This window comes from Crocuta crocuta, unplaced genomic scaffold, assembly GCF_008692635.1.
Source record: "Crocuta crocuta isolate KB4526 unplaced genomic scaffold, BGI_CrCroc_1.0 scaffold334, whole genome shotgun sequence".
In the NCBI taxonomy this organism is placed as follows: domain Eukaryota; kingdom Metazoa; phylum Chordata; class Mammalia; order Carnivora; family Hyaenidae; genus Crocuta; species Crocuta crocuta.
This window is the reverse complement of record NW_027533260.1, coordinates 4,013,052-4,037,638: the sequence shown is the minus strand read 5'-3', so window position 1 is coordinate 4,037,638 and position 24,587 is coordinate 4,013,052. Positions and strand designations below refer to the sequence as shown.

Here is a 24,587-nt window from a genome sequence, read left to right as displayed (position 1 = left end):
CTGGGGCCGGCGGGGGGGGGTTCAGGGGAGCCTTCTCTGAGGGAGCTATGTTTAGCCAGCCAGAAGCAGCGGAGGGAAAAGTAGAAGAAACAACCTGTAGGAAGGCCCTGCAGAGGAAAGAACTGGTGCTTCCGAGCTAACATGATAGGGGGCTGGGGAGCAGGCTCGGGCAGGGGCACAGGCCACCCCACACCACATGCGGTATTTGATCCTAGATGCAGGATGGAAGGATCTCCAGCCGGCAGGGGCTATAATCCCCTTTTCTGCCTGAGGATTATAGGCCTCTAACCTACGAAAAGTGCTCTTCTTAGTGAGGAAAGGGAAGCCGGGAAAGGAAGGACATTGGGCTGTGATTGGTGACATCTTTGTTCCTTTCATGGTTCATTGGGAATCAGGAACCTGAAAGAAGTTAACCTCTGCCCTCATTAATGCTTGGGGGGGAATCTGCCTGTGACCTCAAAGGGGCCTTTCTCCTTGGGGGCCTGTTGGAAAGGAAGTTGGCATTATTTGCATGGGGCTGGTAATGACACACTGTACCTCTGTGCTAGTTGGAGCTGTTTCTTTGTTGGTGGCTCTTTGTTTAGCCAGTGAGACCCCTCACCATGGTGGCTCCAGCTCGCCTCAGAGTCACACTGCTGTCACCCCTATGCCACTGAGCTTGTGTGTGTGCCGACAGAGTCACACCCAGAGCCTGAAGGATGCTCGAATTCTTGGCAGAACGGTCTCCCAGCTGCTCCCAGCTTGGAATGTTGCTTGCTACTTTGCTGGGTACAGTTTGCTCACCTCGACTGTGGGTCACACTCCCCCTCCCTTCAATCCCGGGCCGCCCCAAACAGGCAGCATCAACACTAGGCTGACCTGAAGTTCACTTTGTCAGTATGGTTTCTTAAACCCATCTATCGGCTGATGCATTTTCTTGAAAATCAGGAAAAATACAGGGCTTCCCTTGTTTGGCTCAGAGCAGAGTCCAGAAGCCCTCTTTCACAGTTAAATTCAGTAAATACATGGTTAGCTTATAAAGGATCAGCCAGATGCTAGAGCCATATGACGCCCCAGACCTGGTGCGATATTTTCATCTCTTCCCTCCACATCTCTTCTCTCCCTTCCTCCTCAGCCTTGAGATTTATGACATGACTGTGTGGACGTACAATAGAGTTGGAAATTTATAAAGCCACAGTGCCTACTTGTGGGGCTAACACCCGGTCAAGCAGTCATAATAGAGTGTTAGTGGCATTCTGTCATGGGGAGAAAGGAGGTCTGGCATTGCCAGAAACAGACCTTGATTGACGAGGGAATTGCCAAGCGAAGACAGCTAACAAAGGGGCGCTGGCGGGGCCAGAGTGACCCTAGTGTTCGAGAAATAGAAGAGCCAGAAAATCATTCCAAGCACATCCAAAACAGGAAGGCAACGGGGAGATCTGGTGGGGACTCTTTCATGTCATCAATAGTAGAACTGCATCGTAGGAATAAAGCAAGGACGCTTTCCATTGGCTGCTTTGTACATGGCTAGGAGGCGGCATTTTTTCTGCAGCTCTTCCTCCTCACCCTCTGAGTGACAGATGAGAACACTGAGCGGGGTGTGAATGAGGAGATGAATGCGTAGGACTACACAAGGGGATGGGAAGTTCTCAGAGCCCGTAGTGGATCGATCTGGCATTTGCAGGATGTAGCCTCCAAACCATACCCGAGGCAGAGGGGACGGGGAATTAATGTTGCAGATAGCAGAGCCCCTTGCACAGCCATCGGACACCAGCGCCTGAGCGGGCAGCTCACATCCTGCCCCCACCGCTGACCCGGCTCTGTGGCTTGGGCCTCGCCTCGCCAAGCCTCCATTTGCTACCTGCAAAATGGGAATAAAAACAATATTTACCTTAGAGAATTACTGGTTGGATTCACTATGATAATTCTAGTGAATAGCTGAGAAGACTGACTGGTGCATATAGTAAGGCCTCAACCAATGACCTGTTGTCATTATTACTCTTTCAGGGTGCCAGCCATTCGTATTCCTCACTTTTGTGTGTGTAATCTCAGTATTTGCGGCATCTCTTCAAGAGTCCTTAATAAGCAACCCTGTTTTTGATTAAGAAGCCAAAGCTCTGAGGGGCGCCTGGGTGGCTTAGTCGGTTAAGCGTCCGACTTTCGCTTAGGTCATGATCTCACAGTTTGTGGGTTCGAGCCCCGCATCGGGCTCTGTGCTGACTGCCAGCTCAGGGCCTGGAGCCTGTTTCAAAGTCTGTGTCTCCCTCTCTCTCTGACCCTTCCCTGCTCACGCTGTCTCTCTCTCTCACCTAGAAATAAATAAAACATTTTAAAAAATTAAAAAAAAAAAAAAAAGCCAAAGCTCTGAGAGGTGGAGTGATCTGTCCCCAGTCACCCAGCCAGCTGTGAGGCAGAGCCAGGATCAGTGTCGAGGTCACATTAATGTCAAAGCCCATGCATGTTTTAAAACATTTTTCTGCAGACTGGCTGGTTTTGGCTAAACCCTCAGAACAGTCCAAGCCTGTAGCCGGACACTGCTGTTGAGGCTTGTGAAGAGGGTAGAGCAAGGCGGGAAACGGCAGACGTTAAGCTGCAGCCTTTGCATACGTTTCTTGTCTCTTCCTAACAGTGGTGAAGGTGGGTATGTGTCCGTTCTGTGGTTAGGTGAGCCGCAGGATTCGAACCCGTGTCTCCTTGACAACAAAACTCGGGTGTACCTCCACTTGCCGGCTTCCTTTCCACTCAGATCATCTGGGTAATAGCTCCTTCTTTAGCCCTGAGGTCTCCGGAAAAGCGTACCACCAGGCCGCGGGGTGGGAGCCGTTCTGTCTGTGAGCAGAGAAGGAAAGCCAGGTGGCCAGGACCTTCCAGCCAGCAGGTCGCTTCTGCCAGACCTCCGTGCTCCATGGTCCCTAACCCTTTGGTCTTACGCCAACGTGGGGGTGCTGCAGGGGGCATCTGACCCCTCCCCAGAGGCTGGCCCTTTTCAAGACCCTTTGGATTTTTTTGTTAAATGTTTTATTTATTTCTGAGAGAGAGAGAGAGAGAGAGAGAGAGAGACAGCGTGAGCAGGGGAGGGTCAGAGAGAGGGAGATACAGAATTGGAAGATAGGCTCCAGGCTCTGAGCTGTTAGCACAGAGCCCGACACAGGGCTCGAACCCACAAACTGTGAGATCATGACCAGAGCCGAAATCGGACACTTAACTGACTGAGCCACCCAGGCGCCCCAAGACCCTTTACATTTTATGGTCGAGGGAGTTGCCTTCTCTCCCTGAGTTCCCAGCACCCCTCTGGGCTTGAATTTAGCCTGCCTGAGGCCTCTCAGATGCACAGACAAGAATAATACTCTATTAGATGGGTTTTCAGCCCCCAGAAAAGTCAACAGAAGTTGTTTCGCAGTTAAGGCTGGTCTCCTGTGGGCCATTTAGAGCATCGGCGGCACCCATTAAGTTTTTTTTTTTTTAAGTACTGGAGTGCTGAGTTTTTCTATCTAAATATAGAATGTAAAAAATAAACAAGTCAGAGTTTATCTTGGAAGAGGAGTTGACTTGTTGCTAGAAAGGAAACTTAGGAGGAACTGAGTCCTGGTGTGAATGAGCAGAGGCGAAGCCTGACCTGGGCGGACTGCCGAAAGCCTCCTGGCCACGAAAGCTGGTGCTGAGAAGTGGTACTTGGGATCCAAGAATAAAAACTTGTTTGGACATTTCAGAAAACCAGACACATGCCCTGGCAGGAGAGGCTTCTCCCCCTTGGCTTCCTAGCTCCCAGTGCCCCTAGCGCCCCAGGTGCCAGGGAGGAGCCGGGGGCAGCGGCCGCTCTGATGGGGAAGTCAGGGGTGAAATACGCCAGGGCTTGGCACGCGGAGAGCGCCTCCTGGCTGGCATGGGTGGGCCGACTAGCCTTCTGAGGTCATCAGAGGAGTCTTGAGGAAGATCGCACCCAAAAGGCCCTGGAAAGGCACGCACCTGCCATGCAGGGGGCTCGGTAAATATTCAGTGAAAGAATAAAGCCCTTTTGCCTTTCTCTTTACTGTTTTTTAACATTTTTATGAAAGTCATACATTTATGCTTTTATCCCGTGGATAAAGTTTAATACATTAAGGGCTTGCTTACATTATCAAAAAAGACAGCAATTTTAATACTTCTGAAAATGCTTTGTTTCCAAAGTATCCGGTATTTATTTTGCTTTGTATATATTGCCTCCCAATTTTATTGAATCGTCAAATTTGGAGTCAGAGATCTTTGAGGTCTGAGCCATCTTCTAGAATAGCAGTTTTCAAAAAGTGTGGTTCCCCGGCCAGTAGTATCCGCACTATCTGGAAGTGTGCTAGAGAGCCACACGTCCTGCTCCAGGCTGCCGTTAGGTCCAGGGTCCGGGGAGTGAGGCCCAGGCACCTGTGCGGCCTCCTGCCATCCCAGGGAATGCGACACACACTTGGCTCGCAGAACCTGTCATCTAGAACAGAGTAAAAAAACACAGACTCGCAACATTAAATTTTTTTTTTTTTAAGAAAAAAGGGGGGGCCACCTGGGTGGCTGAGTTGGTTAAGCCTCTGACTTCAGCTCAGGGCGTGATCTCATGTTCATGGGTTCGAGCCCTGTGTCAGGCTCTGTGCTGACAGCTAGCTCAGAGCCTGAAACCTGCTTCGGATTCTATGTCTCCCTCTCTCTCTGCCTCTCCCCTGCTCTTGCTCTGTCTCTCTCTGTCTCAAAAATAAGTAAAACATTAAAAAAAATTTTTTTTTTAAAACAGAGACTCTTAAAGTCAGGTGGGTTCAGATCACAACTCAGCAGCTCTCTGACCTTGTGTGTCTTACTTTACCGCTTAGTCTCTGCATTCCTGTCTATAAAATGGGATCAGTAATAACCTCTCTGAAGAGACTATTGTGAGAACAAACGTAAAAATGTGCAGCAAGCACTTGTCACACGTAGTAAGCATCCAGTAAGCGATTTATTATTATTCTTGTTAGCTATCTTCCTAAACCAGGTATTATTAGTTTTAAACAGAAACCCATAACAGATGGCTATCCAGTGAAGAGGGAGTTCAGAAGCTCTGGCCCATCCCCACAGATGTCAGCTGTAGCTATTAGATTGTTATTCCAAATATTGAGAAACTGACTGTTTCCCTTCCTGCAGTTTCCATTCTTAGTCATAGCCCTGTTTTCCAGAGCAATTGGACAAGACTGTTCCACCGAGCAGTTGTTCAGGTATTTGAAGAGAGTGACCTTGGCCGTTCTGAATTTTCCCTTGTTCTATTCCCGAAGATTAATGTAGAAGATATTTGAAGGGCTTTTTAAAAAGGAAAGGAAAAGGCCTGTAGCCAAGGTGCTGCTTTGGTAGCTGGTCGCTGGAGACTCCTGGTGTGCAGAGAGGCCTCAGACTTGGGGTTGAAGCTTCTCGAGTGAACTTGTAGGTGTGGAGTGGATGAGTAGTTGGGGAGGGGACGCCGTTGGTGAGGGCTTTTGCTTCCTGCTGGCAGGCGGGAGCCACGGGCGCCCTGGAGTGCTCCTGCGCTATTCCCGGGGTGCTCTTGCGCGGGCCCCGGAGGTGCAGCCCTGGAAGCTGCTCTTGTTCTTGGTTGTATCACTAGCCCTGGGCTCTGTTTCGGTAGCAGCCTTTGTGGTGGTTGCAGTGTGCTCTAAGCTTGTTTTTATTTAATTGATGTCTGATTAGTAGCTGTGAAAAATTGTACTGGCCAAGCAGATACCTTTCCTAAATTATGCTGTGGCGTTGTGTAGGTAGGGCAGCAGCAGAACTACTATTTTAAAATGGGATTTTGTAAAATAAACATGTGTCCTGATTACAGGAAATACTAAGTTGATGATGAATTGATGCTACTGCAGAGCTGGCCTTGAGCTTGTAAATGCCTCCACGCTCGGGATCGTCTAGGAGGTTTCAGTGGGCCCACGTCTCGGATCATTTCCAGAGAGCTGGTTTGCAGCTCGTTTTCTGCCGTCCGGTGCTGGGGCTGGTGGCCACGAGGAGACAGTGCAGAGGACTCCTCTCCAAGCTGGAGCTCAGAGTTGCCAAAAGATGGTGAATGGCGTGAGGCCGTCACGATCTTCTGCACTTCCTGTGGGGCCTGTCCTCACTGGGGCTCAGGCCCCGGCTCTGCACATACTTCAGGGACTTTTAAGGTCCTGCCATTGATGCCATTGTTTCCTTTGTGCTGGAGGGGCTGATGCTCAGATGAAGGGAAGAGTATGTAGAAAGTAGGTGTATTTTCAGCCTATAGAGGGTGAAGCCTTGTGCCTGCCTGCACATACACAGGGCTTGCCGAAACGTGGGTGATTTTGTGTGTAAGGGTGTGGTATGTGTGTGTTAGCTGGGATGTGAAATCGGTAAAAGTTTAAATATGTCTGAGACACTTGGAAAAGCCACTAAGAGACCATTGTAAAATTACTGGGTCCATCCCTGACTCTGACCTTTGAGGGGTGACAGCATTAGGGGATGTGCCGTCTCAAAAGCGACCCAGAATGGCGACCCAGTGGACTTCATTCAAATGTAGCATATCTTCTGGGGGGAAGACTGTGGTCTGCACCCCAACCTGTTGGATAGATGTCATACATCTTCCAGAACAGCACTGAGGCAGAAGAGTGACAGAGGCCCCGGACTTGGACTTCTTATCATCTGTGCAGTTTGGGGCAAGGATTTCATCTCCTTAGGACCTTCCTTTTCCCCCTCTGTGTTCTCACTGTCCAGCAGCTCCTACAATGAGGGCCAGAGGACTCAGTGGTGTCATTGTTGAGTGAGTGAGTGAGTGAGTGAGTGAGTGAGTGAGTGGCAGGCAGGTGGATGTGGTGGGAAAGCACCTAGCTCAGTGCACAACAGTGATGCTTAGGAAATGTCAGCACCTGAAGGGAGGCAGAAGCAAAGGTTACCGCTGAGCCGGGGTGCATCTGGGGCCTTGGGCTTGGAAAGTGTGCATACTCCCCCCTCAAGTGCAGGGAGGCCAGCTCCTTTGTAGGTAGGCATTGCAGGGCAGGGTGTTCTTGGGGCTGGCCCACCAACCCCCATTTTCTCTGCAGTGAAGAGCCCACGTGCAGTTAACAGCTTTTAAGCCAGAGAATTGATGGCTTTTGCTTCGAGTTCTTTAAGGTTCACCTGCCACCACTCTGGGGCCCCAGAGATAGGCTGCCGCCTTTATCCTGCCTGCTGGGCGCCTCTCCAGGGGCAGCAGGCACAGCGATCACCCGTCACCGACATGGAGGCACCCGGCTCTCAGGACTTACTGATGGGCTTCCCGGCCTCGTCCTCCCCGCTGCCCACCCTGCCTTCTGCTGCTCGGGGCTGCTCCAGACCAGTCTTCAGAAGGGGCCTGGCTTGGGGCGCCTGGGTGGCTTAGTCGGTTAAGCGTCCGACTTTCGCTTAGGTCATGATCTCACGGTTCGTGGGTTCGAGCCCCGCGTCGGGCTCTGTGCTGACTGCCAGCTCAGAGCCTGGAGCCTGTTTCAGTCTGTGACTCCCTCTCTCTCTGACCCTCCCCTGCTCATGCTGTCTCTCTCTCTGTCTCCTAGAAATAAATAAAACATTAAAAAAAAAAAAGAAGGGGCCTGGCTTGCTGTAGCCATGAGACCCCACTCTGCCCTTCTCTGTGACTTCATCATCCTTTAGAACCGTGATCCAGGGGGCACGGCAGTGGCCTCTCCTTCCCTGAGATGAGGAGAACAGAGGCCGTAGCCAGGGCTTGGAATCCACTTTAAGCTGAGTGGTGCTTCCTGTGCCAAGTGGTTGAGGGCTAAGGGGTGGAGGTACTTTGTGTTCTTCTGTGTTATTTAACTACATTTTAGGATTTTTTTTCCTTACTTAACACTGTACATACTATATCAGTTATAGAAGGATCACAGAGCTAAGTGGGGAAAAAAAAAAAACTATAAAAGAGCAAGAAAGAAATAGTACCTGCTCTAAAAATAGGAAAACCTATTCAAAGATAAAAACAAAGGGGCACGTTGGGGTGCATGGGGGGCTCAGTCAGTTGAGCGTCGGTTGACTCTTGGTCTCAGTTTGGGTCATGATCTCCCAGTTCGTGAGATTGAACACCACATCGGGCTCTCCGAACTGACAGCACAGAGCCTGCCTGGGATATTCTCTCTCCCTCTCTCTCTGCCCCTCCCCTGCTCAGATTCTCTCTCTCGAAATAAGTAAACTTTTTAAAAATGTTTAAAAACAAAGGGATACATGATAAAGAAACAGACTGGTCCTGCAAACTTAAGAATTTTAAATTACATACTTCAAAAAATTCATTATACAAATTTAGAAGACAGATAACAAAAAGGGGAGAAATGTAAAAGGGTATATAACATTAACATAGTTCCTTAACTATTCAGAGACCTCTCTCAAGCACAAAATTAGAAGGACCACTCATAGAAAAATAAAAAAGAATGACAAGAACAGGGGCACCTGGGGGGAGGGGCTCAGTCAGTTAAGCATTCAACGTCCACTCAGGTCATGATCTCATGGTTCGTGGGTTCGAGCCCTGCATCAGACTCTGCGCTGACAGCTCAGAGCCTGGAGCCTGCTTCAGATTCTGTGTCTCTCTCACCCTGCCACCTCTTGCTCTCTGTCTCTCTCTCTCACTTGCTCTTTCTCTCTCTCAAAAATAAATAAACTCAAAAACATTTTTAAATGACAAGAACATGAATAGGAAATTCACAAAGTAAGAAACCCACACTGCCAAGAATCTGTTAAACTTACTAGCTTTCCAGAAAACATAAGAAACATAATTATGGGGTATTTAAACAGAAAAAAACTGAGGAAACCTAAGTGATTAACAATAGAACTGTGTTTATTTTTATTTTTTTAGTTTTTTTTATGGTTTTTTTACTTTTTTAAATGTTTTTATTTCTGAGAGAGAGAGAGAGAGACAGCATGAGCAGGGAAAGGTCATAGAGACAGACGGAGACACAGAATCTGAAGCAGGCTCCAGGCTCTGAGGTGTCAGCACAGAGCCTGACGCGGGGCTCGAACCCATGAATCCTGAGATCGTGACCTGAGCTGAAGTTGGACGCTTAACCGACTGAGCCACCCAAGCGCCCCACAATAGGACTGTTTTAATTTTTTTTAATTTTTTTAATTTTTTTAATTTATTATTTTATTTATTTAATTTTATTTATTTTTTTTACAAATAGTTTATTGTCAAATTGGTTTCCATATAACACCCAGTGCTCATCCCCACAAGTGCCCTCCTCCATGCCCATCTCCCGCCTCCCCCCCATATCCATCATTCCTCAGTTTGTTTCTCAGCATTCAAGAGTCTCTCATGGTTTGTCTCTCTCCCTTTCCCCCACCATTTCTCCCCTTCTTCTCCCCCATGGTCCTCAGTTAAGTTCCTCCTAATCCTAATAGGACTGTTTTTAAAGTTACTGTATACTTTGATGTCTTTAAAATCATGTTGTAAAGAATAGTTAATAGAATAAGCTCACAACATATTTTGTGAGTGAAAAGGTCGGGTTAAAACACAGTATTGTCTCCATTTAAAAAAAGAAATTCAAGGGGCATCTCGTTGGCTCTGTCAGTAGAACATGGACTCTTATTCTCCGGGTTGTGAGTTCAAGCACCATGTTGGGCAAGGAGCCTACTTTAAAAGAAAATTAAGGGGCACCTGGGTGGCTCAGGTGGTTAGGCATCCGACTCCAGCTCAGATCATGATCTCACAGTTTATGAGTTCGAGCCCCACATCGGGCTTTGTGCTGACAGCTCAGAGCCTACTTTGGAGACTCTGTCCCCCTTTTTCTGTCCTTCTCCTGCTTGGGCTCCCCCCAAAATAAATATTTAAAAAAATTTTTTTTTAATTTTTTAATTTTTNAAAATTTTTTTAAATAAATAAAACACATTTAAAACATTTTTTAAATTTTTTTAATGTTCATTTTTTAGACAGAGCTTGAGTGGGGGAGGGGCAGAGAGAGAGGGAATCACAGAATCTGAAGCAGGCTCCAGGCTCCAAGCCAACAGCACAGAGCCTGACGCGGGGCTCAAACCCATGGACCGTGAGATCATGACCTGAGTCAAAGTCTGCCACCCAACCGACTGAGCCACCCAGGCGCCCCAAATTTTCTGATTAAAATACAAGAATATACATCAAAATGTGGACAAAAAAGAAAATGGGAGAAAGTGGGTTGAAGCATCTAGGAAAGCCTGGTGCTTCGCCCTGTCCCTCTCACCTGGTGGGCTCCTCACAGTATCGCCGGCTTTGCTCAAGTCCAGGCCTCCTCATCCCCTGTGTCCCTGCTCCTAAGTAACCTGCCTGTTTCTCCTCAGGACTGAGTACGGAAGGGATCTACCGGGTCAGCGGGAATAAATCCGAGATGGAAAGTCTGCAGAGGCAGTTCGATCAAGGTAAGGCCACAGCCTGGCTGCGCATCGGAGGCTGGAGCCGGCCAGGGGGGACGAGGCGGCCAGGGTGTGGGGGCGCTCCTGCCACACGCGGCCCCAGAGCCCAGAGCTGCTGGCTTGGTGACTGAGAAAGAGAAGGTATTGGCCGCAGTTAGCCTTCCCTCCATGGTCACACTGCCACGTGGAGAGAAGGGGACAGGCCCCGCCGGCAAACGGGAGCATCACCCATGCCAAATCTGAGTCGGTCTGCCACTCCACCGTGTCACCATCCACTGACGCTGGTCCAGGCCACCCCAGCATGTGCCTCTGCCACCTCGTGAGGGCCTTACTCCCTGACCCTGTGGGGGTAGTTGCAGGCACAGAATACGAAGTTGGGTTGCGGTGATAGTCCTCTTTTGGCCAGGATCCCAGGAATACTCTCAACCATGCCTCCCCTCCTCGCAAAGTCCCTGCACAAGAGAGACAGAGCAAGGGAACATTTGTGATCAGCTGAGCATTGGGCCCCAGACTCCCAAAGCTGAAGTCTCATGAGTTAGACTGGCTCTTGGCAGGGACTCCTGTCTCCTAAGCTGGGTCTCAGAGGCCCGGAGCCAGAGAGCCGAACTCTGAGTCTTAGAGCTGAGCACACTGTGGGCTGAGAAGTCACACCCACTGGTGCCAGGAGCAAACGAGCCAAGCAATGAAAGTTCTCCGTTGTCACCAGCCGGAGAGGAGAATCAGCTGAGGATCAGAGTAGGGTCCCACCCAGCGTGTGGCTGGGCCTGAGGAGCACAAGCCAGATTCTGAAGCCAGGCATCCCGTGGGGGCCTGCGGGACAGAGTGGTGGCCGGGAGCAGGCCAGCCTCTTGGAGGCAGCGGCGCGGGGAGGGCGTGCACTAGGGCAGGGGGCAGGCGGGCAGAATGACGGTGTAGCCACGCACTTGGTTATGTACTTGTATGTATGTGAGAGTCTGTTAACAGTTTCTGCCGCCCAAAATAGAAATAGCTAGTGTCTAACAATAGATGAATTCTTATAAATCGGGAATGCAGTTAAGTATTTAAAGCAAAGTTAAGACACAGAGATCAGTGGTGTCATAAGCCGGGAGGGGCAGAGGGAGAAAGGAGTCTGCTCACCCTGCCACCTTAAGGAACAAGGATGGAGTTGAGATTATTGGTGACATTCTGTAAAACAGCGAGCCAACCTTTTAGGAAAGTCCTTTGCTTTTCTGGGGGGGGGGTGGGGGGAGGGTAAAGAAAAGGCGGCAGCACAGATGGAGAAGGTGAAGCTGCTCTATTCAAAGGATGACCTTGGAAGGAGACCCTGGGTGTCAGCCTCTGCGAATCTCACAGCTTTCTTTTTAGCAGGGAATGCCGCCTCCCGTTCAGCCTTTGATGATCCTGAGTCCCTGCCCAGGCTCCGGGCCAGCCCTGGGCAGCATCCCAGGGTCTTCGAGGTTTCTCTGCCTTCCCCCAAGCACTGAGTTTTCCTTTTGCTTCTGTCCAGCTTAGACTGACCTCACTCTTCCAACTTCCTTTCAGACCACAACCTGGATTTGGCAGAGAAAGACTTTACGGTGAACACCGTGGCTGGTGCCATGAAGAGCTTTTTCTCAGAGCTGCCGGACCCCCTGGTCCCGTACAACATGCAGATTGATCTGGTGGAGGCGCACAGTGAGTCCCGGCCACCCCGCCCCACTCACGCCCGGGCTGCACTCCAGGCTGACCGCGTTCAGAGAATTGAGGGGAGGAGCTGAGCACCAGTAGCAGGAGTCCTGTGCTCAGGGAGCACCCACTCTGGCTCTTGGAGCTGAGGTTGGAAGGATGTAGATAGGGACAGAGAGCCAAGGCTGACACTGAGGGGGCTTGTGGACCAGGCTCCCCTGCCTGTGTAGAGCAGCGGTGCTTTTCTGAGGGTCCCAGCAACATAGTCGGCAGGTTCCCCAAAACTCCACGACTTACGAGCCTGGTTTTGTATCGGACTTGGGTCAGATCTGCTCCTTTACTTGTTCACAGCACAAGCGTGGTCAACACAACGTTCCCTGACCCTTAGTTTCCCTACAGCGCTGTCCCTGCTCCTATTCATGAAATAATTGGGAGCGACCTCGAGCGGGGCTGTAAGAGACCTGTTAAAGGGCGTAGGTATCTCTTTTCCCCTCTGCTCGCCCATGCCTCTTATGAGGAAGTTAGCATGTAGTATGGGGCCCGCCTCTGGGGGAAGGGGTGGCTCCAGTTGCCCTGACCTGATGATCACTCAGGGGTGTGGCAGGTCAGCACCTCCGGTTTTAATGGCGACCTGTGTGTGCCATCTCGCCCGCCCCGAGAGCTGTTTCCACCCTGACCTGCGTCTCCGGAGGTGTCTGTCTGCCTGATTGGGAGCCTTCCCTCCAGGCAGCCTTTCCTAGACTCTGGGTGGTGCCGCGGCGCCCACCTTGTGGCACTCTGTACCTCTTTTAGTCCAAGGCAGCCTCCCTGCAGCGCAGCTCTGGTGGGCCGGGACCCCCAAAAGGGGCCATTGCTGTGCAGCTGCAGAAGGGAGAGTCTTGGCCGGTGACCAGGGAAGTGGGGAAGAGGAAAGGGAGCCATGTTCCTTGGACGACAAGACTTTAGTCTCATCTCATCAGTGCCCAGCTCAGAAGAGGGAGTCTCAGGCAAGCAGGGTTTACTCACAGGCTGATGTTGCAGGCAGAAATTGGGGAGAAGTCACAAATCAGGATTTTAAGTCTTGGATCACAGACTCCTGGTGGCTCCAGGAAATGGATGTGCCGACAAAAGCCCACCCCTGGACTGTGAGGGCACCCCAGTCAGAACCTGGCTGCTGCCGGGATGCAGGGCCCCTGGGTCACCTTTCCATGGTCTGCGTACTCCCGTGGTGCTAATGTTCACAACCTGGGTGCCACCTTTGCCTTACTTTATCCCTATAGTCTTGGTGGATTGAAATCTCTCCCACCTCCTGAGCTTATCCGAGCCCATCTCAGGTGGGACAGGAGCAGGTGGTTCTGGGGCTGTCCTAGGGTTCCCTGGCCGCCTTTCCCGCCTGCCTTCTCTGGGTAGGAGTCCGCGTTTCTCCAGATCAGTCAGGTGGGGACAGGTGCCAGCTTCTGCTGTGATCCTGCTGTCCAGAGACTCCTCCAGCAGTCTCCAGGCTGGCCCAGATGTGAAGCACGTAGGAAATCTCTATCTGGAGCCACCTTTGTCTCCACCTAGCTCTTCTCTGGGTGGAAGTTGGGAAGAAAAGGTGTGGGCTGGCCCTCCCCTCCCTGAGCTCCCCGAGACCTGTCAGCATTTGTCTTGACTTGGCGCCATCTAGAGGCTTGTAGAGTCCTGGCACCCAACAGAACCCCATTGTTTCTGCAGGAACTGCTAACATAGCATCTTTTTGTTTTTGGAAGGGTGTGGGGGGCAGGAGAGGGAGGTGTTACTGATGGAGAATCAGCTGCCCTTCCTACAGCAGCTTCCCCGGCCTCCACTGCTGAGGACGGGAACTCCTTGCTGCAGCAGCCTGGAAAAGGGTGGAGATTTCTGCTTCCTCTTCCCATTGTGTGTTTCCTGTGCCTGAGCTAGTCAGCTGGGGTTCCGTTGTCTTGAACCCGGGGGCAGGAGGGTGGGGAGGATCTCGCTGACATGGCACCTTTCAAGGCCGCAGCAGTTGGGTGAAGATGAGCCATATGTGTCCTGCGGTGGCTTTAACTGAGCTAGGGACGCCAACCAGGCAGTACCAGTGTTAGTGTTAAGAGACATTATGAAACAAAGATTCTCAAGCCCAAAAGTAGCTATTCCCAGCCTGGCTGGGTTTCCATGGCAACATCAACTTGACCAGCTCTTCCCACTTAATACCTAAGAGCTGTTGTGTCTGTGTGTTCAGGGCTTGGGAATGGTTTCAGATTCCATCACAACAAATATCAAGGTCACTATCAAATTGTTTTGTTAGCTCCAGAGTTTCACAGTATTGAAACACTGAAAATGTGTCCACAAATAGAGATTTTTGTGATTATTTACCAGTTATCTGCCTACCACACTCAAGGTGATGTGTGGGTGATTCGGAAATGAGTAACAGCAGTGGCCATCACCCACCCTGCTGGGGAGTGGCACGCTGGGGCTTGACCTTCCATGCAGACGTCGTCCCTGCCCTCCCTGGGTGCGTACGTAAGTTACCTGACAGACAGAATGAAGCCAGCTGAGCTAGAAGTGTAGAAAATGCAGGGTGGAGGGCTTCGTGGAAGAGGTGGCAACTGAGCTGTGGCTTCACAGAGGACCAGGATTTCAGGCGGCAGAAAGGAGGGTGTTGGGTTCCCTGTTCCATCTCTCATGCACACCTCATTCTGGCCGTCACCATATATTGTCATTGATTCTTGCCCCACGTCTTCCACCCCTCCTCTTACGACACCCCCAACCTCACCACCACCTATTTGGAGTCCCTCCAGTCCAGCCCGTCCTGTCCTACGTCCTTTGTGCCAGAGAGGACCTAGAACTGGCTCTGTCTTGGTCCAGAGGTTCTGAGCCTAAGGACCTTTGGCTCCGGTGACTCATTAGCCCCGTAACTGCCTATAGACCTCTGTATGCGCATGTTAGTCTAGAGAAGACCAGCAGCTTCCATCAGGTTGTCAATGGGGTGTGTGACCCAGGTGGTTCAGGACGCCAGCTCACCTCTTACCATTCCCCCTGGGAGCTGGGGCGCCTTGCAGCCAGAGGTGATCAGCATTCTGGGATCACACCTCCTCTTGTCTGTCAAGATAGCTGCTTAAGGCCACAGGGGTGTCCCTCACTCGCATACTGGCACGTACCAGGCCCTGTGTGGGACAGGGACAGATGGCAGTGGACAGATGAGTGTGTAGTCCCTGCCTCGGTCTGGTGGGGGAGGAGGCATGGAACAGGTTACTGAAAGGTCATGCCTCCCAGAGAAAGATATCCAGAATCTTCCATTCCAAGCCCAACAGCGTGAAATCTTGGACTCGTTTTGCACCTGAGGGAGAGGTAGGGGGTGCGTGCTGTGCATGCCTGCATGCTTCACTGAGAGGGGGGTGTGACCTTGAGCCACTTTTTTCCTTGTCTGGTGGTACAGGTGTGTGAGATGGTCAAAAGCCATCAGCTTTTCCTCCAGGCGCTAAGCAGGGTGGCAGCAGATCCACGCCTAGAGCCTGTCTGATGGCCTGGGCCAGCGCCAGCAGCGCAGTGGCCCAGCCAGGGCAGGAACGGTGTTCGGGGTCAGCATCCCTGATGGCAGTTTGTGTCACCTTGGGCCAGCATTCTTAACTTCTCTGAGCCTTGGTTTATCTATATACTGTGAGGGGTGTGGCAAGCTCACCTCGAAGCCGTGGCCTCCGGCTGTCCCCTTCTCTTCCTGCTGAGCTCTTAGGGTGCGTGCCGGTCCTACGTTGGTTCTAAGGTGCCTGGTCTGCATAAAGATTTTGTGTAGGTTCCACTGGCCCGAAAGGGCCTCATCTGCACCTGTCTTGCTGTCTCGGTTGACTGAGCCCTAATTTCACAAGTAAGCTGTGTTGGCTGGGGCAGTCCTCGCCCCATAGAGGGACCCTCACCACCTGCATCGTCTTTCAAAGAGAGGATCGTTGGAGTTGGAGCGTGCTGCGGTCTGGCAGAAGGCAGGGGACCGGGAGCGGACGTGGGGGACCAGGAGACAGAGCCTGTGCCCGGCCGCCTTCCCCCCCACCAGTCGTTTGTCCTTGGCGATGCCTCTTGGCGTTTCCCCAGCCAGCGTGTAGGACGGGCCTGGTGCAGTCGCGCTAGCGCTCTGGCCTGTCCAGAGGGATGAAATCACTGGCGTCCTGAGTACTGGGAAGAGGATTCGCCTGCTTGAGGGAGGAGGTGAGCGAAGTCAGAAGGTAGTCAGCAAGACGGGCCATGGTTTTCATGAGACAGACAACAGAGGCCCGGGCCCTGCACCGAGAGGCTTCCTGTCGTCTCCGTGACGTCTGTCCTCCCCCTGCCGAACCCCACGCTCCCCAGCACTCGCGAGCACCTGCACCTCACAGCTGGCTGCAGGACGCACGCGCAGGGGCCATCCAGGGCTTCGCTGGGCACCTGGCCGCCACCCCGCGTGGGGAGGGAGGCTGGCATTCCTGAGGACGGGGCGTGGTTACTGTCAAGGCAGCCTGATACCCCCCACCTCTGCTCCCTCCTCCTTCCAAGGAAGACCAAGGAGCAGACACGCCTATGGCTCCACGGACGGGAAGGAGAGGACTGGCACCTGTCATGCCAGCCCCGCTTCGTGCCTCTAGTCAGGGAGGCTGAGACTCATCCTTGGGTAAAGGCACCCTAGGGGACAGGCGCCTGACAAAACCCACAGCTGCATCCGTGCCGCACGGGCGCCCAGGAGACACCTGTGCGGGCTCGCGTCTGGAAGGGGGCGCGGTCGCTTTTGTACTCAGGTTCTGAGCCTGCACGTGCCTCTCGGGTGCCGGGGCCGTCTCTCATACTCCCTAGAGCAGTGTCCTGTCTAAGTAAACTTCTTCCTGAAGTTTAACAGTAAAGGTTTTTGAAAGTCAAGGCAGGAGACAAAGTGTGCTCTCGAGGTTGAACCCTTAGAATAAATCTTGGGCGCAGAGCAGTGAAGGTGATAGTGACCGCACGCAATGAGCTCTCTTGGCTTTTCAGTCATTTTCTAGCAGGCAGATGCTATCGAAACACTGGTGTTATTGAGGCCCACTCTTGCATCCAAGAACACCCGGTTCCGTGCCCGTGAGCCTGCCGGCAGAAGCTCTGGGCTGCTCCCGCCCTGCCTAGCTTTGCAGCCTCCCTTCCCACTGCTTCCTGACATTCGGACTGCTTCCAGATGCTTACCGTTTGTGTGCCAGTGAGCTCTTCATTTCTGTGTGGCATCACCATCACCAGCCCCTTTTACAGACCAGGGCCTACCACTCAGAAATGTTACTCACCCAAGATCACCCAGCTGGCTGGTGTCAGAGACAGAATTCGTACCCAAGACCGGGCGGGTTGGGTTTGGCTCTGTCTTCGCCGCACAGCCCTGCCCCTGGCGACCCCTCCCCAGCTGTTCACGCACCATCGGTCCTTCCTCGCCCCACTCGAGCCAGACTCCTCCTGCACTTCCCAAACCGTGACCCTCTAGGTGCAATGCCTTCCACAGAGGCTCTTCACTTAGAGGCCACAGGCTTCCTAAGGAATCTGATGGGTTTGGGGGATTCTATGAACCTCCAGAAGTTGTGGACAGGGCTGTGCCCAGCATACCTGGGGGGATGTTCTGGGGCTCACATCCATCCCAGAGGAGCCTATGCCCCCAAACCAGTCAGGAACCGTTGTGTCTTTTAGGGATCCCCCATTCATCCACCCCCTTAACCAGAAGTGGGGAACAGCCGTTGTCTCTGCCGGGACCCTGCGTGGCTCTTCTGAGTCCTAGCGCTCACCTTCGGTCCTACATAGCCACAGGGGGGTCTTTCCACGCTCCTAGAACCCTATCTAGGCTGGCTCCCCCAGAAGGCAAGCTGGGACCCCAGGGGACACGATGGCCCACAGGCTTCACAGCCACTCAGTGGTGTTTGGTCCCCAGCTCTGCCACCTCTCTGGGTATGAGATCCCTTATCCCTCAGTAGGGCGACAAGCCCCTTCCTCAGAGGACAGCGAAGACTGACTGAGCCGGGCCTGGTGTGGATAAGCACTTGTTCGAGTTTGCTGGTTTTCATGCATCCGCTGCGTTAGGGTTCCATGATGGGCAAAGTGTGGGCGGTGGTGGGGGCAGGGGCTGCATAGTCCCTTTGATGGACTGCATGAGAATTCCCCCACTGTTTCCATCAGCTCCTCCAGTAGGGAGATGTGTAGAGGGTCCTTGTGTCTCTAGGAAAAGGACAGAGCCCTGGTCTTGTGACAAACTCCCTCCCTAGACAGCCTGTTGGCGTGGGTGGGTGGCAGTGCTCACCCGTCTGGTCAGGAAGCACGCGGGCTTTCCGCATTGGCATTCCTGTCTCCAGGGGCAACCGGATGAGCGAAGAATGGTGTTCTTTATGGGGAGTCTCTGTGGATCGCTGAGTCGCGGGTGGTGGGGGCCAGGAAGCCCCGGCGCACAGTGCTCCCCTTCAGCAGGGGCCTGGGACCCAAGAGGTAGGCCCGGCTGCTGGGTCGGGGCCACCGCCAGGTGTGCCAGCCGTGGGCACAAGCTTCTGGGGGGAAGAATGGAGCTGACCTTGTATAAAAGCCCCGGGCCACCCCTAGGCAGCCCCCAGCCCACCAGTCTCCCCACCTGCCCCGGACTGCTATCTCTTGAGCCCATAACACCCACCAGCTGTGGCCATGAAAGTCTTTGGTTTTCTCTCTCTTCAGAAATCAATGACCGGGAGCAGAAGTTACATGCCCTCAAGGAGGTACTCAAGAAATTTCCAAAGGAAAACCACGAAGTCTTCAAATACGTCATCTCTCACCTGAACAAGTATGTTGCAGGGCTTGCCATTTGGTCTTCCCTCCGTCTGAAATCGCTGGTCAGGGTCAGGGCCGGCGAGCAGCAGAGTGACGCTGGGCAAGGCCGTGTCCCCAGCCTGGGCTGCCAGGGCTGCCGGTCTCCCTCCTTGGTAGCCACATCTGCCTCACCGGGGAGCACTCTGGGGTCTTGACTCCTCCCGGTCCTGTCCTGCTTCTGTCCGAAAGCCCGGTGTGGCCTCGGGCACGCCCACGGTCTTCCCCGGTGTGTGACAAATCGCTGACCAGGATGCGTGCGCTGTGAGAAAGCTTGAGCCCATCAGGGACGTCCAGGAGCTTTGGGCAGGGAGCCTGTTACCGGTTTCCTGGCTTGATTCACACACACAGCAGGTTGGTTCTCCAGGCAAACCTGATCTTCTCTTGGCAGAGTGGTCTGTGATGGAGTTCACACTCCCTCTCTCTGCAGCCCGAGCAGCGTCACACTTTGAGGCCTGGGTGATTGTCCGAGGCAGACCGTCAACCCACGGTGTTTGTGGAGGGCATCCCATGAGGCAGGACCTCGGAGTCACTCCTCAGGGGCTGGCCCTGTGGTGACACCAGAGCAGAGGGCCAGCCATAAAGGGTCTCCAGCCTCGACTTGCAGGCCAGGCCCCGGAGAGCTGTGCTTGGGCCTCTTTTGTGGGCGGGCTGCGGGCGGGCAGGGCAGTTGGGGGTGTCGGTGATGGCGCGCACGTGGGACGGGGCAGGGGCCCTGCTGGAGGAGAACTCATCCAGCCCCCGCCCTGCGGAGCTCTGACCCCGAGTTTGGTGTCGCCCGCAGAGTCAGCCACAACAACAAGGTGAATCTCATGACCAGCGAGAACCTCTCCATCTGCTTCTGGCCCACCCTGATGAGACCCGACTTCAGCACCATGGACGCCCTCACGGCCACGCGCACCTACCAGACAATCATCGAGCTCTTCATCCAGCAGTGCCCCTTCTTCTTCCACAACCGGCCCATCACTGAGCCGCCCGGCGCCGCGCCCAGCTCCCCCTCCGCCGTGGCTTCCACCGTCCCCTTCCTCGCCTCCACGCCTGTCACGAGTCAGCCGTCACCCCCCCAGTCGCCTCCACCCACCCCGCAGTCTCCCATGCAGGCGCTGCTCCCCTCCCAGCTTCAAGCCGAGCACACGCTGTGAGCCACCGGGGCCTGGGGCAAACGGAGACCTCCTCTCTTCCGCGGGGTGGCTTTTGGCCTCCGACAAGACCGGGCCCGCTGGGGCAGGAGTGGGGAGAGTGTCCCCTCTCCCCCGTTACTTTCTCGAGACCTCAGCGGTAGCCGCAGCCCCAGCCCACACCGCGTGCTGGGCCGCCAGGCTCCCCGAGCCCGGCGCCGCAGACCTGGGGCTGGCTGTAGGCGGCGGCCAGAGGGCGTCCTGCCCTCTCCCTTGGACCCTTGTGAGGACAGAACTGGCCAGGCGGTGTCCCCTGTGGCCCTCCACACGCTCACTGCTCCCCAGACCACTTAGTCCGGCAGCCCACGCACACCAGCCTCAGGGCAGCCGTTCACTGCTCGGTCAGGGCCCGGCCTCTGCCAGCGGAAGCAGGTTCCAGCATCGGGGCCAGCCGCCCCTGCAGGAAACTTCCCACCCGTTCCTCGCACCCCTTCCTGCCTTCCGTGTCTGCACCTCCACCCCTCTCATGGTGGCGCCTGTCCGGTGGCCTCCTCGGGACGCACAGGCTGCGGCTCTGTAAGCCCCAGGTACCGTGCTGACGGCACTTGCTGGCTGTGCACCCGCACCCAGAGCGTGGGACTCCCCTCCGCTCCCGCACACCCTCCGCCTCGCGGGATCGGGACTGCACGCCCTGTAAAGCCAGGGAACCCTGGGCGAGAGATGGGAAAGCCCTACAGTAACTCCCAAAAGAAAAGGAGGAAAATACAGACCTCAAGACTGAGCTCTCCTCCCGCTTCTCGGAGAGGCAGGCGCTGCGGGTGGCCCCTGTCTGGGTAAACGCGCAGCAAGGGTGCCCGAGCTGGTTGCCGGAAAGGCGTCGGATCTCCGGGATGGCCTGTCAGCAGATGCCCTTTTCCCAGAAGACAGCTGAAGCCCTCAGTGGAGAGCTTGGGAGGCCAGCCTGGGTCCTGGTCTCCCTCAGAACACACTACAGTGCTGTGGACACACTACTCGCTGCGGGTGCGGGCACGCGTGCAGGGGGTCCCTGTTAGGGCGCAGCTCGGGGCGCCGGGTGCACCTAGGCCTTGGCTCAGTCTTTACCCCAGGCCACCCCGCCGAACTCTGCCAGCCTGGGGCCGAGGCTGCTCCGAGGGGGTTGGTGACATGGGGTGCGCCGTGGTCCATGGTCTGGGTGCCCGCACGGGGAAGGGGGGGTGCTGGAGAACAGAGGCCGTCGGAGTCACGAGGAGGGTGCCGGGCCTGCCCAGCCTTCCCCAGCCCTTCCCGGGAAACAGCCCTCCCTCGGCTTCCTGCCCTGCCTGCCGGGAACCCCTCGCGTGCCCACCCCTGGTTCCCAAACGCAGCAGCTGCGCTCCAGCTGCTACACATCCTGGCTGCCTCCACTCCTCGTGGCTGCGCCGTGGCCTCTGCAGCAGGGGGCCTGGGTCATGGGGTTCGGGGCCCCGCGTGGCTGCACACAGCCTCCGGGCCTCTTTGCACTTTAAGAAGCAACACCTGTGGTCGGTTCGACAATGTCCCGGGTCCCTTCAGCCAGGTGGCCTGACGAAGCGCTGCCTCGGAACAGCCGGCCTCCAGCCCCAAAATCTTCCTGTTGGCCGCGGGAGGGGCGGGGCGGGGAGGCCCTGTGCTCACCGACTTCTCCCTCTGGATAAGCTGGATACTTACTGTTCAGAGTTCTCGTACGGCAACATAAGGTGCTTGGAAAATACTGTCCCTGCAGGTGTTAACCGCCTCTTTTTAAGAACACTAGTCAGGAAGAAACCCAAGGTACATGAACATTTTACGTAAACGCTGGGTGAGGGCGCTTTCCTGGCCGAGCCTCGCCTGACGCTTTAGGTCCCTCTTGACTTAGAGGCGCTGGGGGGTGTTGGCCGTGGTTGGCAGACCCCGGCACCCTCTGCTCTGGGTCCCGGCCAGGTGAGGCAATGACTCCACAGAATTAACCTGGCCTTTTTCTAGGTCGTGTCCGCCGGCGCACCAGGCCACGCCCCACGCCACCACCTGCCACCTCAGCTGTGCACAGGGCACTCGACAGCCCCCAGGCTCCCCTCGTTCTTGAGAGTGCGGATGTGCAGATGGCGACTTTTCTGGGTATGATGGCGGGGGCAGCGCTGGGAGGAGGAATGCTTGCTTTGCGCCCTCACCGCCCCCACCCGAGTAGCAGGGCGCCTCTGGGCCAGCAGCGCCCCCTAGCCGCCGGCCCGGGGAGCTCCTTCACGTGCCTGCCCCGTGCCCTGCCCGGGCTCCGAAAGCCGTCCGGGGTGGAGCTGGTGGCCTGTGCCCCGCAGGAGTGTTGGGGCTTCCTCTTGTTTCCACGTCCTCTGCTAGGTCTTGCTTCCGATTGGCTGCTGCTCCAGACTGACTCGGACTGGGGGCTGTCACTCTGGGTGGGCACTGACACTAGTGGTAGTTCTGGGCTCCAGACTTCCGCCTCCAGTCGGGGGTGAGCACGCAGACCAAACGGGCCCTTGGGTGGGACCCACAAGGGCAAGTCTGGGCTGCGCGGGGCCGTGCCGCCTTTGCCGAGTGGCTCCCCACCCCTCTGGGGCGTCCAGCGTGGTCGGCCTGAGAAGTGCTTTCACGGACCATTCTCGAGCAAGGTGCGCCCCCGCTCTGGGACTGAGGGCCCGGCGGGCACTGACCAGCCTTGACCGAAGCGGGTGAGCAGGTCAGCAGAGGTATGGGGCCTGCTTCCTGCCTGACTGCTAAAGAGTGGTTTCCCCGGGAGCTCTGCCTGGCCGGCGCTTGACACTCGCGAGGATGTAGTGGCCGTGCTCTTGGGTGGAAATGAGCAGCCCTTGGTTGTGAGCATAAGGCTCCTTCTAGAAGTTTCTGACAACTGAGGAAGGGGTCCAAGGTTGAGAGGCATGGCTTGGGAATTCGCCCCGAATTCTTGGCTGTGTTGTGCTGGGGATCACACATGGCGCATTTATTCCTGCTCTCTGTTAAGTCGCTCTTCCCGAGTGCTGAGAAATACTCCGTACGGTTTCCTGTGTCTACACCTACCGCCGCCCTGCTCTTCCTGCTGCCGGGCGTGATCCTTCCGGCAGAACCTGTCGGTCTCTGCCAGGTGGTCGGAGGGGGACGCCTCAGAAGCAGCGCGCCTCGCCCCGGGCCCCTGGTCTTGGGAGGGGGCCCCGGAGGGCGTTCCGGCCTCAGCCCTGAAACTTGAAAACCACTGTTTGTGTAAAAGCCCTCTCCCTCTGCCCCCCCTTCCCGCTCCTGCGAGGACAGCCGCGCTGCCCTGGGGCTCCCAGAGAGGAGTGGACGCTGGCGCGTTGCCGCTGGGGGCTCTGCCCACCGTTGCTTCTCCAAGAGAAGGAAGCCCCCGGGACTTGGGCGACTCTCTGGGGCCCGGGCTCCACATTGCTGTGCAGCGGGCACGGTGTGCCCTGGGGTCGGGGACAGGGCATCGCCCTCGCTCCCGGGCCTCGCCGACTCGGCAGACAGTGGATGAGGAGTCACCTTCCTGTTGCTTGGCAGGTTCAAGCCACTCGTTTGCGCTTAGGTGAAAGGACCGACCGAGTCGAGTCCGGGACAGCCGGCAGCGGAGGGGGCGGCCGTTCCCCCCCCACCCCCGACACACACACACCCTCCCCCGCGGAGCCGGGAGGCACTGCGCCCTGGGCCAGCGCCCACAGCAGTGCTCTTACACTTCCATGTCTTCGAGACAGGGCGTAAGTTATTGTTTGCATAAAAGAATCTTGTTCCCTGTGTAAATTNATTAAAAAAAAGAAAAAGGCAATGTCTGAATTGTATGGGAATAAAACTTGTTTGAAAATTTGGAATAGTGCTGCTGCCAGCTTATTTTTCTGGTACTTGTATTTTCACATGTTAAATGATCTTTATATATGTTGAATTAACAAATATTTTGAGTTTCCTCAAAAAAAAAAAACATATTAATGGTATTGAAATGTGTTAGTAGTCTGGCCGTGTGCCCAAATTTCTGTTTTGCAGCAGAAGTGGAGAACTGTATGTAAAGAAAGTATAACAATTATTTCTTTGTATTTTAGGGACTTTAACCAGGACATCATCCTCTAGTTGGTGTTAGGAATGTTTGCTTAATTTCCATACCTTTTTTTTTTTTTTTTNCAAGGCTCCAACCTGATTAGTGCATGGTCAGCCGTCACCCGGGGCTGAAGCATCTCCGACTGAGGTGGTTTTGTTTGGTTTTGTTTTTAAAAATCATGTATTTGCCACAAAGTAATGTACTTGTCTTAATGGGAATGGTGTAAAAACTGAAAAGGCCTTATGTGATATGTATCATAGTTAATAAATCAATCTTGTAAAAAACCAAACCTGAGAGAGATGAAGGCGGCCCCTGCTGCCAGGGCCCTGAGCACCTTCCTCCCCCCCACCCCCCCCACTCCCCTGCAGGCCCCCTGGGGACGGGTCTGGAGTCGGTTCTCTGGCTTCAGGGCACAAGGGGCCCAGAGCAGCCCCAGGAGAAGACACTGGGGGAGGGGGCGGTGCTCACGTTCATCACCGGAAGCACCGCCCACAGACCCCTCTGGCCGCAGGGACCCGGCAGGGACACCAGCTCCTGCCCCAACCCTGGTCCCTGGCCCCACTAGCGGTGCTGGGAGCCGGCCTCCTGGGTAGCCCGGAGTGTTAGCCTCTGTGAGCCGCCCTCGTTCCGGACAGTGCTCCCCCCACGGGAGCCTCGGTCCCCCGGCCTCCAGCCACCCTGTCCCCTCTCCTCGAGGCTCGGACCCCGCGCCCTAAGTGGCCTCCCTGCCGTCA

General features: G+C 54.8%; 1 protein-coding gene across 1 annotated transcript in view; it reads left to right on the top strand.

The window, feature by feature from the left end:
* ARHGAP35 (Rho GTPase activating protein 35) overlaps positions 1–19,921 on the top strand; it is a 74,013-nt gene extending 54,092 nt beyond the window's left edge. Inside the window, exons 3-6 of the mRNA XM_077747055.1 lie at positions 10,237–10,314; positions 11,830–11,961; positions 18,577–18,682; positions 19,490–19,921. Of these exons, the coding sequence (XP_077603181.1) occupies positions 10,237–10,314; positions 11,830–11,961; positions 18,577–18,682; positions 19,490–19,847 (674 nt within the window). The 3' untranslated portion in view covers positions 19,848–19,921. The remainder of the gene's footprint in view (positions 1–10,236; positions 10,315–11,829; positions 11,962–18,576; positions 18,683–19,489) is intronic.
* Positions 19,922–24,587: the final 4,666 nt, after the last annotated feature.